Consider the following 16,094-nt stretch of genomic DNA (forward strand, 5'->3'; position numbering starts at 1 on the left):
AGCTCGTGTGCTCGTTGTTGTGGTTCTGTTCGCCGTGCTGGAAGTTTTTGTTGCAAACGTTTCGTCCCCTGGCTAGGTGACATCATCAGTGCTTGGGAGCCTCCTGCGAAGCGGCAGGGACAGACCACTATAAACACCGGAGGAAACATCAAAGAAGCGCTTCGCAGGAGGCTCCCAAGCACTGATGATGTCGCCTAGCCAGGGGACGAAACGTTTGCAACAAAACTTCCAGCTCGGCGAACAGAACCACAACAATCTCTTTTATTTAACATTTTTAAATAAAAATTTAAAAGCTTCTCAGGAACCTGTTGAAAGAAACTTTTGATGATGTGTCACTTTGCAGGATGAGCCGAGTGCAGTGATGATGTTGAAAAAACATCAGATTTTGGAGCTGGCGGTGGAGGATTATGCTGAGACTGTGCATCAGCTTTCAAAGACCAGCAGAGCTCTAGTGGCAGATGGACACCCAGAGAGGTTAGTTTAATCTTTGGCATTATTACATCTGTTGTATGTTATGATTGTGACAGGAGGAATACACTGGAAATAAAGTCCAAGTAAACCACCAATTGCATCATTTGTACAAATGTGTTGATTCAATCAGCTAATGCTCTAATTGCTTTTTTCCTGTACTACTATTTGGCATGCTTGCCTTCATTGGTCAGAGCATTGAGTATAGGAGTTTTGATGTCATGTTGCAGCTGTACAGAACATTGAGGCCATTTTTATAATACTGTATGCAATTGTGATTGCCCAGCTATCAGAAGGATGATGTTAAACTTGAAAGGGTGCAGAAATGATTTAGAAGGATGTTGCCACAGTTGGAGGGTTTAAGCTATGGGGAAAAGCTGAATAGACTAGAGGTTATTTTCCTTGGAGCATCAGAAGCTGAGGGGTGACTTTAGAAAGGTTTATAAAATCATGAGGGGCTAGGATGGAGTGAATAGCCACGGTCTAGTTCCAAGGTTGGGAAGTCCAAAACTAGAAAATGTAGGTTTAAGGTGAGAGGGGAAGGATTTTAAAAGGACCTGAAGAATAACTTTTTCATATAGAGGACAGTGAGTGTATGAAACAAGCTGCCAGAGGTGTGTCCAGTTACAACGCTTAAAAGGTATTCGGATAGTTACATCAATTGGGGGGTTTAGGGGGCTGTGGGCCAAATGCTGGCATATGGGTCTAGGTTAGATTGGACTGTCTGATCGTTGTGGGCGAGTTGACTGAGCGGTCTGTTTCCGTGCTGTGTGACTCCATCCAAAATACAAGTGACCTTCATATGTCGTCTTTAATAACTCAAAATAATCTGTTTATTGTAACAAAATATTATTTCTGAAAACAAATTGCAAACACTTTAATATCTAAGCTTTCATCTAGAATTACAACTGTTGGCTGAATTTTAATGATTTTAACTAAGTGCAAGTTGTGTCAAGGTTTGGGAGAAATTCTTGCCACAAGGGCCAGCAAAATTTGTCACCACAACTTACCAAATCCACCCCGGTAGCTATGTACCCTAACCCAGTATTGTCCCTCACATTCGATTCTTTCACCATCTTACCCATGTTCCTGAACAACTCTCCGTTCATTGGATATCTACCTAAAGGCCAGCATCCCTTATGCCCATGCCATTCATAAAAGCCCATTATGCAGCTGGATAACCATTGCCTGTCCAGAGCTGTCCTGTCCTGTCCTGATATTTGTTGACATATAGATGAGAAGAAATTATCACTGCTGCCAGATCAGGTCCTGGAGATCCTGCTGGATGGGTAAGTGCAAATGTAGAGCTTCCTCTTCCTCCTTCTCACCACCAGCCCCTCCCCAAAAAACCAGCAGTGGAAGCCACAACATCAGACCGTGTCAGCTTGGTTTGAGGTTGCCACCCTGCTTAAAATGCATGCAGCCATTGGGAGGATTGCCTACCACTATAGGAAGATGGCAGCGTCCTTCTCCACTCTTCCAGCATATATGCTATCATCCTCTCTCTGATACCTCTCTCACTTTATCTTTGTTACTGTGTCAACATCCCACGAAGGCTAATGCTCTACAGCTCTCAATATTGCCTACAACATCTTCCTTCACATGTTGTCACTAACCTCAAACCCAATACCGCTAGCCCTCCATGTCATCTGTGTTGCCTAATCACTCACTTGAGACACCTCCCCATCTGCACTAAAGGAAAGCTGTGCCACCCATTTTCACTTTGAAGGGATGTCTTTCCTTGCAAGAGAGACTAGAACCGGAACTCACTAAGAATAAGCAATCTTGCTTTAAGATGTGAAGTTTTTTTCACTCGTCATTTGCTTGTGGAAATCTCTTCAGAAAACAGAAGAGACTGGATTATTGAATGTATTTAAGACTCTGTCAGATTTTCATAGATGAGAGAACCAAGAGTTATGAAAGGCAGACAGGAAAGAAGAGTTGAGACCACAACGAGATCAGCCATTATGTTATTGAATGGCAGAGTATGCTCAAAGAGCCAAATGGCCCATTTGTCATTCTGAATTCTATATCTTATATTTGTAATGTTAAGACTAATTGCAGCATGAAACTAGGCAAACGTAGGTGAATGTCAAGTTAGAACCATGGTATCATAGGACATGCCATTCCTGAAGAAGGGCTTATGCCCGAAACGTCGATTCTCCTGCTCCTTAGATGCTGCCTGACCTGCTGCGCTTTTCCAGCAACACATTTTTCAGCTCTGATCTCCAGCATCTGCAGTCCTCACTTCTACCATGGTATCATAGATTAGATAGCAAGTATGTGATTTCGATGTCTTTTCCCCATATCACTATGCAATTGCAGAAAACCATTCTCTTCTTGGGCTTATTTTGTTGGTTCTTCATTCCTTTGGGTATGGTGTGACTGACATTTACCTGTACAGGAAACCTTACTATCCATTAATTTTTAACAAATTTTGTTTTTCAGTGAGCGTATCAGCATGCGCCAGTCCCAGGTGGACAAGCTTTATGCTGGCTTGAAAGATTTGGCTGAGGAGAGAAGAGGGAAACTGGATGAGAGGTATCGCCTTTTTCAATTAAACAGGGAGGTGGATGATTTGGAGCAATGGATAGCTGAACGTGAGGTGGTCGCTGGATCGCATGAACTTGGGCAGGATTATGAGCATGTTACGGTAAATATTCACCTCAAATGTATATGTAAAATATGTATTCATGCTACTTTATCTCTGGAAAATATTTCAGTCTACTACTAATTTCTTTTCATACCTCATGAAAAATATGATTGACTGAAATTTATTTAGCTGGACAGTTGGTCAAGCATTTATTATTGTAAAAATCCAGGTATTTCCATTTTGATTCTCTAGAAGGTACATGCAGGAATGACCGGAGGGTCCCAGAGAACTGGAAAATGGTTAAGGTAACACCTCTGTTCAAGAAGGGAGGGAGGCAGAAGACAGAAAATGAAAGGCCAGTTCCCCTGACCTCAGTCGTTGGTTCGATTTTAGAGTCCATTATTAAGGATGAGACTCCGGCGTACTTGAAAGTGCGTAATAAAATAGGGATGAGTCAGCATGGCTTCATCAAGCGGAGGACGTGCCTGACATCTGTTAGAATTCTTTGAACAGGTAACGAGCAAGTTTGCCAAAAGAGAACCAGTGGAAGTGATCTGTTTGGATTTTCAGTAGGCCTTTGGCAAGGTGCCACATCAGATAAATAAGATGAGAGCCCATGGTGTTAGGGGCAAGATATGGTTAGAGGATTGGCTGTCTGGCAGAAGGCAGGGAATAGGGAAAAGGGGATCTTTTTCAGGATGGCAGCTGGTGATTACAGGAGTTTCACTGGAGTTGGTGTTGGGACCCACAGCTATTCACATTATACATTAATGATCTCGATGGAGAAACTGAGGGCATTGTTACTAATTTTCTGATGACACAATGATAGATGACGTGACAGGTAGCAATGAGGAAACAAGGCGACTGCAGAAGGTCTGAGCTATAATGATATTTGAGTGGATAGTTTTGACATAAATTACGACAGAAGCTGAGCCACCTCCGTTCAGTGCTGCATAATAGTTGGATCCATAAGTGTATTATTGACTTGGCAATGTTGGAAATGCTGAATGAGCTCTTGGCAAAGTACTGTGCCAAATTGGCATTGGACTCCTTACTCCCTGATGTAGATCACAGACTTTCTAGAAGACTGTTGTTGAGTCTATTGGGCACCAGTTCCTCTTTTGAGAAGAAACTATCCTTATGGACTTCTCACAATTAATTCTTAACTAACCTATTTATTTCAAAGGTTCAAGTTTGGTTCTCTAATTTCTTGATTATATACTGAGATAGCATAATAAGCTATTAGAACTGTTAATATCAAACTTTGAACAACAACTAAATATAAGGCCAGCATCTTCAACCAAAAGGTCTGACTGACATTATAAACCAGATCATAGGGACTCTTGTGGTGCAGTGGTAGTGTGCCTAAATTTAAATTGATTTGTCCCCTTAAACTTCAATTAAATTTCCTGTTGTGTTCCTGTACTATCAACTTGTATCAGTCCTAGTTTCAGAATTTCAAAGCTAATTATGTCCAGGCTTGGTGGTTTTAAACGGTATTTGTATATTGGATTCACAAGTAATTGCCATCAGTTCAGGGATCCCCATTCTCAAAGCACTTTGTTTCAGCATTTTGGTTCTGTTTGGGTTGAAGAAGCCCAAAGTGTTATAACACCCAAATGTGTGTGTAAATTCAGAAATCCAAAGCCTAGTCCTGTCCAAAATCTCTTATCTGCTGACACAAACGTGCAGAAAGATTTAAAAGCTATCAGCAGAAAAGTTAATTCTCTGCTAGTTTGAGAAGGGGCAAAGTCCAAGTCACCAGGTGATATCATGTCATATCTGTTTTAGGTGTTTTCTCACTCTTATGTTTTGTGGGTTTTTTCTTCCTAGAAACTAGAATAAATACTTGAATGATTGCCAAATTTCCACTTAACAGTACATTTTTAGAACACACTTTTCACTGCACAGATTTTTTAAAAAATTAAAATTGAAGAGTAAAGTTAACACTACTTTTAAACATTTGTCTCAACTTTTGGATTCTTTCTGAAATAAATTTTGAGTTGGTGGTGCTTGTGGACTCTTTCCCCCGTTGTAGTCCTGATTTTCATTGAATTATAAAATATTCTCTCATTGTAACAGTCATGAGAATTCCGTGTGAATCTAATCCAATTTTCACTTTAGCCTTGGCTGGGGAAAGGGACTTTTGGAGAGTCTTAAATCTCTTGCTTAACTGTCCCTAAGGGTCCTTCACCCACCTATTCCTGCTCCTGAGTGATGTTATACACCAGGTCTGTACACACCTCACTGCACAGAGACAAGTTGTTTTGTGAGGTAGCAAGTGCAGTCTGTTCACAGATTTCTGCTTGACATGTTTTGGTTTTAGTTAAATCAAAGGAAAAGTCAGTTTCATTATTAGTTTCAAAGTCGATTGCAGTTGTAATGCTGGATCTAACTGCAGTGTTTTTTCTCATGTCATACATTGGCGACATAGCATTTCTGTGAACAATCAATTTTACTGCACAGCATGTTTTACCAATTTCCACAACTTTTTATTTTCCTCATCCAACTTTAAAGCCCATAATGGTGCTCCATCGGTTAACTCATTCCGGACTGTTTCTAGGAGACACTGGTAAATACTGTTGTATATTTCTAAATTCTCCAGTACAGCTTCCACTACTGATGATTCTACCTATCCCATTAAACTGGTAGTCACATTTTAAGTTACTCCAGTATCATAGTGATTTCCTGTTTTAATTTAAGAACTGCTCAGCATGTGTTTAACTGCATCTAAAACTTCCTAGCTTCTCAAACTTAAAGACAATTAAATTTTGACTTCTGTGACATCCAACTTCTGGCACCACTGTTGATTTTAGGGATTTATGAAATAGTCACGTAATAATAAGCAGTCAACAATTTACGGGAATTTTCTGATAGTTTGTTAAGTTTAGAAATGATAAATTTTTTAATTAGGTAATGAATACAACCATGACAATTGAGGAAGGTTCACTGATAGCAGAGGATAAACAGGTTGTTGGTGTGGAATGTGTTGGTCTTGTTACATTGTGTTAACATTGTATACTCTTTAGCCATGGTTTTAGGGAGCTTTTCCCCATGTCATCATCTTATGTCCTTCTACCATCTGGAGAAGTCAGCTCTCTGAGGACTATCCATGAGGACTGCTACCTACAAGGACTGCCTGATGAGGACTGTCCTCTGCCCCTGAGCACATAATGATACATTCCATTTCTAGCAGGCTGATAGTTTATATTGTGTCAATCTGAATAGTTTTGGCCAGTGACCATGGACAGCTACTCATGATGTTGGAAGGGCATTGTCCCCTTTCCCGCCTCCATTTGAATGTAAGAACGAAGAGCAGGAGTCGGCCATCCGGCTCTTAGAGCCTGCTCCACCACTCAATAAGATCATGGCTAAATTTTTCATGGACTCAACTCCACTTGCCTGTATTTTCATCATATCCTTTAATTCCTTTATTTTTCAAAGAAGTATCTACCTTAGCTTTAAAAGCGATTATGGAAGTAGCATCAATTACGTCCCTGGGCAAGGAATTCCATAGACTAACAACCCTCCAGGTGAAGAATTTCCTTCTCAGTTCATGTCTAAACCTGCTCCCTCTAATCTTGAGGCCATGTCCTCTTGTCCTAGTTTCACCTGCCAGTGGAAGCATCTTATCTATTTCTATTTTATTGATTCCCTTCATAATTTTATGTTTCTATAAGATCCCCCTCATTCTTCTGAATTCCAATGAATATAATCCCAATCTACTCAGTCTCTCCTCATTAGCCAACTCCCTCAACTCCGGAACAAACCAAGTGAACCTCCTCTGCACCCCCTCCAGCACCAGTACATCCTTTCTTAAGTAAGGATACCAAATATGTGAACACTACTCCAGGTGCAGCACTTTGTACAGTTGTAACATTACCTCTCTGCTTTTAAACTCAACCCCTTTAGTAATGAAGGACAAAATTCCATTTGCCTTCCTAATTATTTGTTGTATTTGCACACCAACCTTCTGTGATTCATGCACCAGGACACCCAGGTCCCTCTGCAAATCAGTATGAATGAAACTTTTTACCATTCCAGTAATAATCTATTTTGCTGTTACTCATACCAAAATGTATGACTTCACATTTATCAACATTGTATTCCATCTGCTAGACCTTTGCCCATTCACTCATTGTATCTATGTTCCTCTGCAAATTCCTCTGCATGCTTTGCACTGCCACTCATCTATGTCATTGACAAACTTTGGCACTGTACACATGGTCCCCAACTCCAAATCATCTATATAAATTGTAAATAATTGTAGTCCCAACACCACTCCCTGAGGCACACCACTAGTCACTGATTGCTAGCCAGAATAGCACTCATTTATTCCCACTCTTTGCTTCCTATCAGTCACCCAATCCTCTATCCACGCTAATACTCTATCCCTAATACAATGCATCTTATGCAGCAGCCTCATGTGCAGCATTTTGTCAAAGGCCTTTTGGAAATCTAGGTATACCACATCCACTGGGTCCCCGTTGTTCACCTTGCTTGAAATACCTTCATAGAATTCCAAAAGATTGGTGAAGCATGACCTGCCCTTAATGAACCCATGCTGCGTTTGTACAATGGGGCAATTTCTTTCGAGATGCCCTGCTATTTCTTCCTTGATAATAGACTCCAGCATCTTCCCCACTACAGAGATTAAGCTCTCTGGTCTATAATTGCCCATCTTTTGCCTACTTCCCTTTTAAACAGTGGCATCATATTTGCTACTTTCCAATCTGCTGGGACTGCCCCAGAGTCCAGCGAAGTTTGGGAAATTACCGCCAATCCACCTGCTATTTCTCCCACCATCTCTTTTAGTACTTTGGGATGTATTCCATCAGGGCTAGGAGACTTGTCTATCCTTAGCTCCATTAGCTTACCCAACACTAGCTCTTCCGTAATAATAATTGTTTCCAGGTCCTCACCTACCTTCATCTCTTTGTCACTTACTGGCATGTTATTAGTATTCTCCTTGTGAAGAACGATGCAAAGTACCTGTTCAACACCTCAGCCATTTCATCATATCCCATAACTAACTGCTCCTTCTCATCCTCTAAAGTACCAACATTTACTTTAGCCTCTCTTCTTCATTGAAGATTAGCTTTCAACGGCAAAACTGTGTGAGAGGTGAATTATGAGGTGGATGAAGAGATGTTTGATTGTGATTTGGATAAATTGAATGAGTAGCCATTTGTTTGGCAGATGAAGTATAAGGTGCATAAATGTGATATAATCCAGTTTAGTAACAAAAACAAGAAGGAGGATTATTATCTGAATGGCAAATGTATCAGTTACTGAAAGTAAGCATGCAGGTGCAGCAGGTGATGAGGAAAGTAGAAGTTACGCTGGTCTTCATCGCCAGAGGATTTTAGTGCAGGAGCAGGGATATCTTGCAGCAATTGTACAAGGCTTTGATGAGACTACCCCTGGTGTATTGTATTCAGTTTTGGCCTCGTTATCTGAGGAAGGATGTTCCGGCTTTTGAGGGAGTGCATCGAATGCACCAGTCTGATTCCTGGGATGTCAGGACTGACCTATGAAGAGAGATTAGACTATTAGGACTATATTCACTGGAGTTTAGAAGATTGAGGAGGAGATTCTTATAAAATCTGAACAGGACTAGACAGGGTAAACACAGGAAGGATTTTCCTAATGACTGAGGAGTCCAGAACCGGGGTCACAGTCTAAGGGTAAGGACTAGGCCATGTAGGACTGAGGTGAGGAGAAATTTCTTCATCCAGAGAGTGAATTCTTTGCCACAGAGAGCAGATGAGGCCAAATCATTGAATGTTTTCAAGAAGGAGTTAGATATGTTTTTTTAGGACTAAAGAAATCAAATGATCTGAAGCAAAAGCAGGAACAGGATACTGAGTAGGATGATCAACCATGATATTGTTTTGTGGAACACACTTGAATGGCCGAATGACCTACTCCTGTTCCTTTTTTTTTGTATATCTATCCTTTTTCAGAACAAAATCTTACTTTTGAAAATATTGCACTCATAATAAATGTGGTGCCTGATAAATCTTTCGTTTATCCTTGTGGAAGGCTAATTACTATTGTATCACAGTTAAGTGAGATCATATGCTACACAGGAAATACTGAATATGAAATACAGAAAGCGTATTATTTTGAAGGACACCCTATTTCCAACACCTTCTAAAACACAGTGCATTTTTTTCTATATCCCATTAACCATTTTCTGTAATCTGCCACATTGAAATGCTGCCTGAGGGTTTTGCAAGAGAATCTAATTGCAATCACTCCCTCCTGTGAGCTGACACCTATAATACTTTTGTCCTCTGTCCTGGCTGCACTCATGATCAGTATCTCACCATATCCACTTCTGAACTGTGCTCTTAAATTATGCACAGCATTTGTTATCTGAGCTGGCAGCTTGGATGTCAGATTGGGTGACAGTACCAATGAAAAAACACTATCTTGATGTTGCAAACACTGCCTGGCCAGATTGAAGTTCTTTTGGGAGTAAGAAGAAAAGGGACAAGAGTTGTGTTGAGATGTGAGAGGGGAAGAGTAACAAGAGGTGCATGCTCACCATTTGGAAGAGGGAAAGTGAGATGTGACAAGGAGTTTTATATTGTTGCCATCTATTGTTTCAGCCCTGCAGTGGCTGCTCCCATGATTTGGCAAGCACTATCTCCTACATGAACATAAGGATGTTGAGCCACATTTATTCCTCACCTGTTCGTGCTTGCTGCCTCAGGTTGTGTAATTCCTTGACTCTAAACAGCGAAAATGTGTTAGTGTGGTGCAATGCACCTTAGTGATGTGACTGTTATAGCCAATAATAACTGTACAGATAGTTCTCCTGTAATGCTTGTTTATTCAACATGGTTTGTCTGTAACGCAATTTGTGAATTGCCGATGTTTTTAAAGCAAACTCCCATTCGCTGTTACGCAATTCTCATCCCCGGCACTAGGTGTTTATGATTAGATTAGATTAGATTACTTACAGTGTGGAAACAGGCCCTTTGGCCCAACAAGTCCACACCGACCCTCTGAAGAGAAACCCACCCAGACCCATTCCCCTACAGTGTGGTGGTACACTGAGGACTGGACTCTGTGTCAGCATCACATGATCAGTAGGCATGTGTGCTTTCTCTTGAAAAGCTTGGTAAAAGATATTATGAAATGTTTGTGTAAGTGGACTTGGAAAAGCATCGTGAAAATGTCTGTACAACCTGAAGACATGAAGCTAGGAGCAGTCTGTTAATTTAAAGAATTGAGATAAGAGTGAAATTTCACTGGAATTGACTAACAGTTAAAGGGCTGTTGAGGAGCAGTTTGAAACTTGGCTTTGTTGTTTATATTAAGAGCTTTTTTCCTCTCTTTTTAGATGTTAAAGAATATCTGCAGACTTGTGTGAATTTGTTTCAGTGACTAATTGCTCTGGCAACCAACTACAAAAAAACTAGTACAGGGTCTTAGACATGGTCAGTCAGGTGCTCAGGGTGGTCAGAGTCAGGAAACTCTGCACATAGTGGGTGAGGGAGAGAAAAATAGGTGACATACTGTTACTTTTGGTGCATGTGTGCAAATGTCCTGAGGGATTGGGTAGGCCATGCAGAAGAAATTCAGGGTCAGTCAGAGTCAGATGTTAAAGAGGATGAGAGTGAGGGGGAAGATGTTGCAGGAAATCGTGACTATAGTAGCAGAGATAGAGAGAGTGAGTATGAGGTACCATTGAGAAGATGATGGCACTTTCACTGGCAGAGTGGAGAAGGTTAGTGATCATCCTCCTACATTCTGTGCATTCCCTTACATAGTTGAATCTGCATTGTCTGGATGATAACCCTGGTCCAGGTTGGCGTGGTTCCAGTAGAATGAAGTCCTCTGGCCTAGGAGAAAAGGACATCCTGCCTCTGCATCACCCCATCCCCATCAGCAGCATCTCCATGTTCCTGCCCACAAAAAGAGACACCAATTTTCCATTGACTGCTATGTCCAGGGCTAATGTCAGGGACCATGCAGGGCAGCTCTGGCCTGACAGGTCTTATCTGGGTGCACAATATCTTTTTTTAAAATGGTGCTGCACCACGGATGTTGGTCAATTCTGGGATATCCAGGAGGTGGTGAGTTGTTTTGGAAATGGCACACGGTATGATGGTGCTAAACGATGTAAGAGGGGTGCCAAAGGGTGGGGTAGATAATAAATCAGGCAGGTTTTGTAAAATAAGGTGATGGACGTCCCCAAACGTCACAGTGTGAAACTCTCCAAAAAAAATAACAAAACTGACACTTAGAAAAAGAAATTTAAGGTTCGGTCCTTGATCTAAGGCAGGTTTCATTCTGGGATCTGACTTGTGCAGTGTTACCATTGGATGGAATCAGAAGACTGGCTAGAATGTAGTGCAGCCAGCAGATGTAGATGTCAATCAAGAGAAATCAGTTGAAGATTCTGATGAATTGCACCATACAGTACTAGGCAAAAGTGAGGACTGCAGATACTGGAAATCAGAGTCTAGATTAGAATGGTGCTGGAAAAGCACAGCAGGTCAGGCAGCATCCAAGGGGCAGGAAAATCAACGTTTCGGGCAAAAGCCCTTCATCAGGAAGGGCTGATGAAGGGTTTTTGCCCAAAGCGTAAATTTTCCTGCTCCTCTGATGCTGCCTGACCTGCTGTGCTTTTCTAGGACCATTCTAAACTATACAGTACCATACAACAGGTCAGCTACAACAGATCAAAATTTGCTTAGAGGCTACATTTTATCATTATTTTATCTTTTTTCCATGTCATTGTGAATTCTATAATGACTTCTAGCACAACCTCCAGCCACAATACACCCTTTTAAGTATAAGCCTTTAAGTACTGCAGTCTATAAGTGGTGGTAGCCTTTTTCATGTTGTGCTCCCTGTTAAAGCATACAGGCACTCAGCAGCAAACTTGGTGCTGGCTGCACAATGCCACTGTTTAATAAAGCAGGCAACATTAAGTTTGCTTCTTGCCTATCTCGAGCAGTGGATGTAAGTTAATCACACACCACAAGTCCCATGCCAATTTTCAAAGCTAAATGTTTTTAAATAGATGGTTGGACCAGGCACTGCAGTAGGTATCAGCTTCTTGTTCACAGGGCCTAATGTTTCATTTTAAAAATTAATTCCTAGAATGTGTGCTAAGTTTCCGTGTATTTTGTATTTTCCTTTTTCTTTCACATTACCCAGCTTTTATAACACATCAGGATGAGCCCTTCAAATACCAGGGGATAGGTGGCTATAGACCCAAGTGCAGATAAATGGGATTTGTGTAGTTTGGAGTTTATTGGTCAGCAATGATATGGTGGGCCAGAGACCCTTTTCTATGTTGTATTTCTCTCTGTCAGGCAAGCAGGAGGCTGGAAGAACACAGCAAGTCAGGCAGCATCAGGAGGTGGAGAAATCAATGTTTCTGGTGTAACCCTTCTTCAGGTGGTGAAGCAGATCTGGCAGCATCTGTGGAGAGCAATCAGAGTTAATGTTTCAGGTTCAGTGACTCTTCCTCAGAACTGATGTTAGTTAGGAGAAAGTTGTTTTCTTATGCAGAAGGTTGGGTGGTGGGGAGGGGTTAAGGAGTAACCGATAGGTAGAAATAGAGCCCAAAGAGAAGGAAGAACAGTTGGACAGACAAAGGAGTCGATAACGATCAGCCTGTAAGAATGAATATCTAGTAGTGGACAATTAGATGGGTGGTGTGTAATAGCAGACAGTGTAATAACAAGGCCTGATTAATGGGGGTGGGCTAAGGACATGGGAGAAGGTGTCTCAAGCCTTAAAATTGTTGAAGTCAGTATCGAGTCCAAAGTCTGTAGAGTTCCTAAGCAGAAAATGAGGTGCTGTTCTTCTAGCTGGTGCTGAGTTTCGCTGCTGTACTCTAGCAAGCCTGAGACAGAGATGCTGGCCAGGGAACAAGGTGGTTTGTTGAAATGGCAGGCAACTGGAAGCTCAGGGTCCTTTGTGCAGACAGAATGTAGGTGTTCTGCGAAGTGGTGACCCAGTCTACACTTTGTTTCACCAATGTGGCGAAGACTACATTGTGAACTGCGAATGCAGTAGACTAAATTGAGTGAAGTGCAGGTAAAGCGCTGCATCACCTGGAAGGTGTATATGGATCCTTGGATACTGCAGAGGGAGGAATTGAACGGCAGGTGTTACACTTCCTGTGGTTGCAAGGCAAGATGCCTTGGGGTTATGACAGGATGTTCAGAGTGAAGGAGGAGTGAATCAAGGAACGGTCCTTGCGGAAGGCTAACAGGGAAGGGGAATATATGTCTGGAGGCGGCATCTGACTGGAAGTGGCAGCTAAAGATCCTCTGGTGGGATGGTAGGTGAGGTCAAGGGAATCCTATCACTGTTATGGGAGGAAAGAGAGAGTTTGAGAGCTGAGGTGTGGGAGATGGGTCAGATCCAGGTGAGGACCCTATCACCTATGGCACTGGGGAATCCTTGGTTTCAGGAAGAAGTTGAAAGGCCCCCTTGTCAAAGTTAGAATAATTAGAACAGATGCAATGGAGACTGAGGAACTGGAAGGATGGAATAGAGTCTTTACAGGAGCAGGATGTATTGTCAATTTACTGGGAGTTGGTTTATAGTGCGTATTAGTGGCAAGCTTATCCTCAGAAATGGAAGTAGAGATGTCAAAGATCATCTCTGACTCTTCCCTTCCCTTCCTTGACACATCTGCCACTTCAACATACCGCCATGTTCCCTGGCCAACATCTCTGTTTCAGGCTTGCTGCAGCTCAGTACAAGCTGGAAGAACAGCACTTCATTTTCAGCTTTGGAACTCTGTAGTCTTCTGAGCTCAATATTGAATTCAACAGTTTTTGGATTTGAGGCACCTTCTCCCATGTCTTTACCCCAACGCCCACATACAAGGCTTTGTTATCACACTTTCTGCTTTTACATGCCACCCATCATTAGCCATTAATTGTCCTCTGACAGCTACTCATTCTCCCAGGTTGATCATTATTGATTCCTTTGTCTGTTCATCTTTTTTTCTCTCTCTTTTGGTTCTCTCTCCACCTATCATTTACTCCTTCCCCCTACCCTGTTTTCTGCATAAAAGCCAACTTTTTCCTAGCTAACATCAGTTCTGAGGAAGGGTCACTGAACCTGAAACGTCAACTGATTTCTCTCCACAGATGCTGTCAGACCTCCTCAGCCTCTGCAGCAATTTCTGATTTTGTTTTTGATTTCCAGCATCCACAGTTCTTTCAGGTTTTTGTATTAGGGAAACGTGATTTCAGAGCTACAGTCCCATATCCAGGGGCAGCACGGTGGCACAGTGGTTAGCACTGTTGCCTCACAGCACCAGAGACCGGGTTCAATTCCCACCTCAGGCAACGGTCTGTGGGAGTTTGCACATTCTCCCTGTGTCTGCATGGATTTTCTCCGGACGCTCTGGTTTCCTCCCACAGTCCAAAAATGTGGAGGTTAGATGAATTGGCCATGCTAAATTGCCCGTAGTGTTAGGTGAAGGGGTAAATGTAGGGGAATGGGTCTGGGTGGGTTGCTCTTTGGATGATCGGTGTGGACATGTTGGGCCGAAGGGCCTGTTTCCACACTGTAAGTAATCTAATCTAATAATGTTCTATCGATTATATGTAATGGGTGCATAGATGGGTATGACAAGGTGATTAAAGAAAGGTGGTCCTTTTAATTCCAACTCACTTCAACAGCAGTTTCTGCATCTGGTCCTTGGGATAAGGGATTCAGAGTCAATCAAGTGTCAGCATACTTTAGCTGTGATCAATGTTGAGGGTCTCGATGTCTCAAAGTTTGATCAGGCTGTATTCATCCACTGCTTCCATTATCCCCGTGCTCATGTTGCCCACCAGATTTTAGTATATCTGAGTGTTAGACTCTAGGTAGAAGAGGTATATGACAGCAGTGTTGATGTGACAAGCCTGTGCTTCTGGTGCTACAGGTCAAACTCAGGAATGATGATGATGGTGTCTGAGATGTTGTCATACTCATGGAATTATACCTTACTATGTCAGGTTGTTGCTTCACAGATCTGTGAGACAGTTGTCCCAATTAGAACATAAGAACTAGGAGCAGCAGTAGGCTATCTGTCCTGCTCCGCCATTTAATGAGACCATGGCTGATCTTTTTGTGGCCTCAAGTCCACTTACTCACGCTCTCGCCATAACCTGTAATTCCATTATTGTTCAAAGAATTATCTATCTTAGCTTTAAAAACATTTACAGGGGAACCTCGATTATCCGAACGTGATAGGCGGGCACTATTTCATTCGGATAATCGATTATTTGGTTAATCGATTAAATCCCTTTCCTCTGGGGTTTAGAGTTAAAGTCTTCTCATTCAGGAGACTGCAGCAGCACACAGCGCATGAGGCCTGGCCCCCCACCCTGTGCAACTCTGACCCTGCCCCCAGCCCTGTCCCCGTGCAACACCACCCCCAACCCTGTCTAACACTGTCCCCCCACCCCCAACTCCATCCAGCACCGATCACTGCCCACAACACCACCCGCCAACCCCGTCCAAAACCACTCTCCGCCTGCCCCCCCCAACCCCGTACACACCTGCCCCCTCTCCGGGACAACTGGACTGGACACCAACAAGACTACTGCAGTTGCCTTTGTGGAGTAAGTCTCCAAATAGCGCGCGTGCGTGCGCACACGCACACTTTTTTCCTGCAACTTTTTGACAGGTTCCACCTTTGTCCTGTACAGGACAATTTTGGAGAAGGGGGGGGGGTGTGGGGTTCAGGGTACATCCCTTTCAGAACTCCAGGGAAAGTGTGGGGGGAGAGAGAGAGGGCGGGAGGTTAGTCATTTGGAGACTGTGCCTGTTTAATCACTGTAAACAAAAGACGCGATCTCTGTTGGAAACAAGTCTTTGATGTAATGTTTCCATCGGGACCTCGAGATCTTTTTCGGATAATTGGTATTCAGATAATCGAGGTTCCTCTGTATTGAGGAAGCCTCAACCTCTTCACTGGACAGAAATTTCCATAGGTTCATAATCCATCTCAATTCAGTCCAAAATCTGTTCCCCCTAATTTTGAGGCTGTGCT

The 16,094-nt window shown here is 42.5% G+C and overlaps 1 protein-coding gene across 3 annotated transcripts in view; it reads left to right on the forward strand.

The window, feature by feature from the left end:
* The window catches only part of sptbn1 (spectrin, beta, non-erythrocytic 1), a 290,620-nt gene that overhangs the window by 246,365 nt on the left and 28,161 nt on the right, over positions 1-16,094 (forward strand). For all 3 annotated transcript variants that reach the window (XM_043695960.1, XM_043695961.1, XM_043695962.1), the window contains 2 exons: positions 344-474; positions 2,917-3,121. In XM_043695960.1, the coding sequence (XP_043551895.1) occupies positions 344-474; positions 2,917-3,121 (336 nt within the window). The remainder of the gene's footprint in view (positions 1-343; positions 475-2,916; positions 3,122-16,094) is intronic.

This window comes from Chiloscyllium plagiosum, chromosome 9 (genome assembly GCF_004010195.1).
Source record: "Chiloscyllium plagiosum isolate BGI_BamShark_2017 chromosome 9, ASM401019v2, whole genome shotgun sequence".
Taxonomy (NCBI): domain Eukaryota; kingdom Metazoa; phylum Chordata; class Chondrichthyes; order Orectolobiformes; family Hemiscylliidae; genus Chiloscyllium; species Chiloscyllium plagiosum.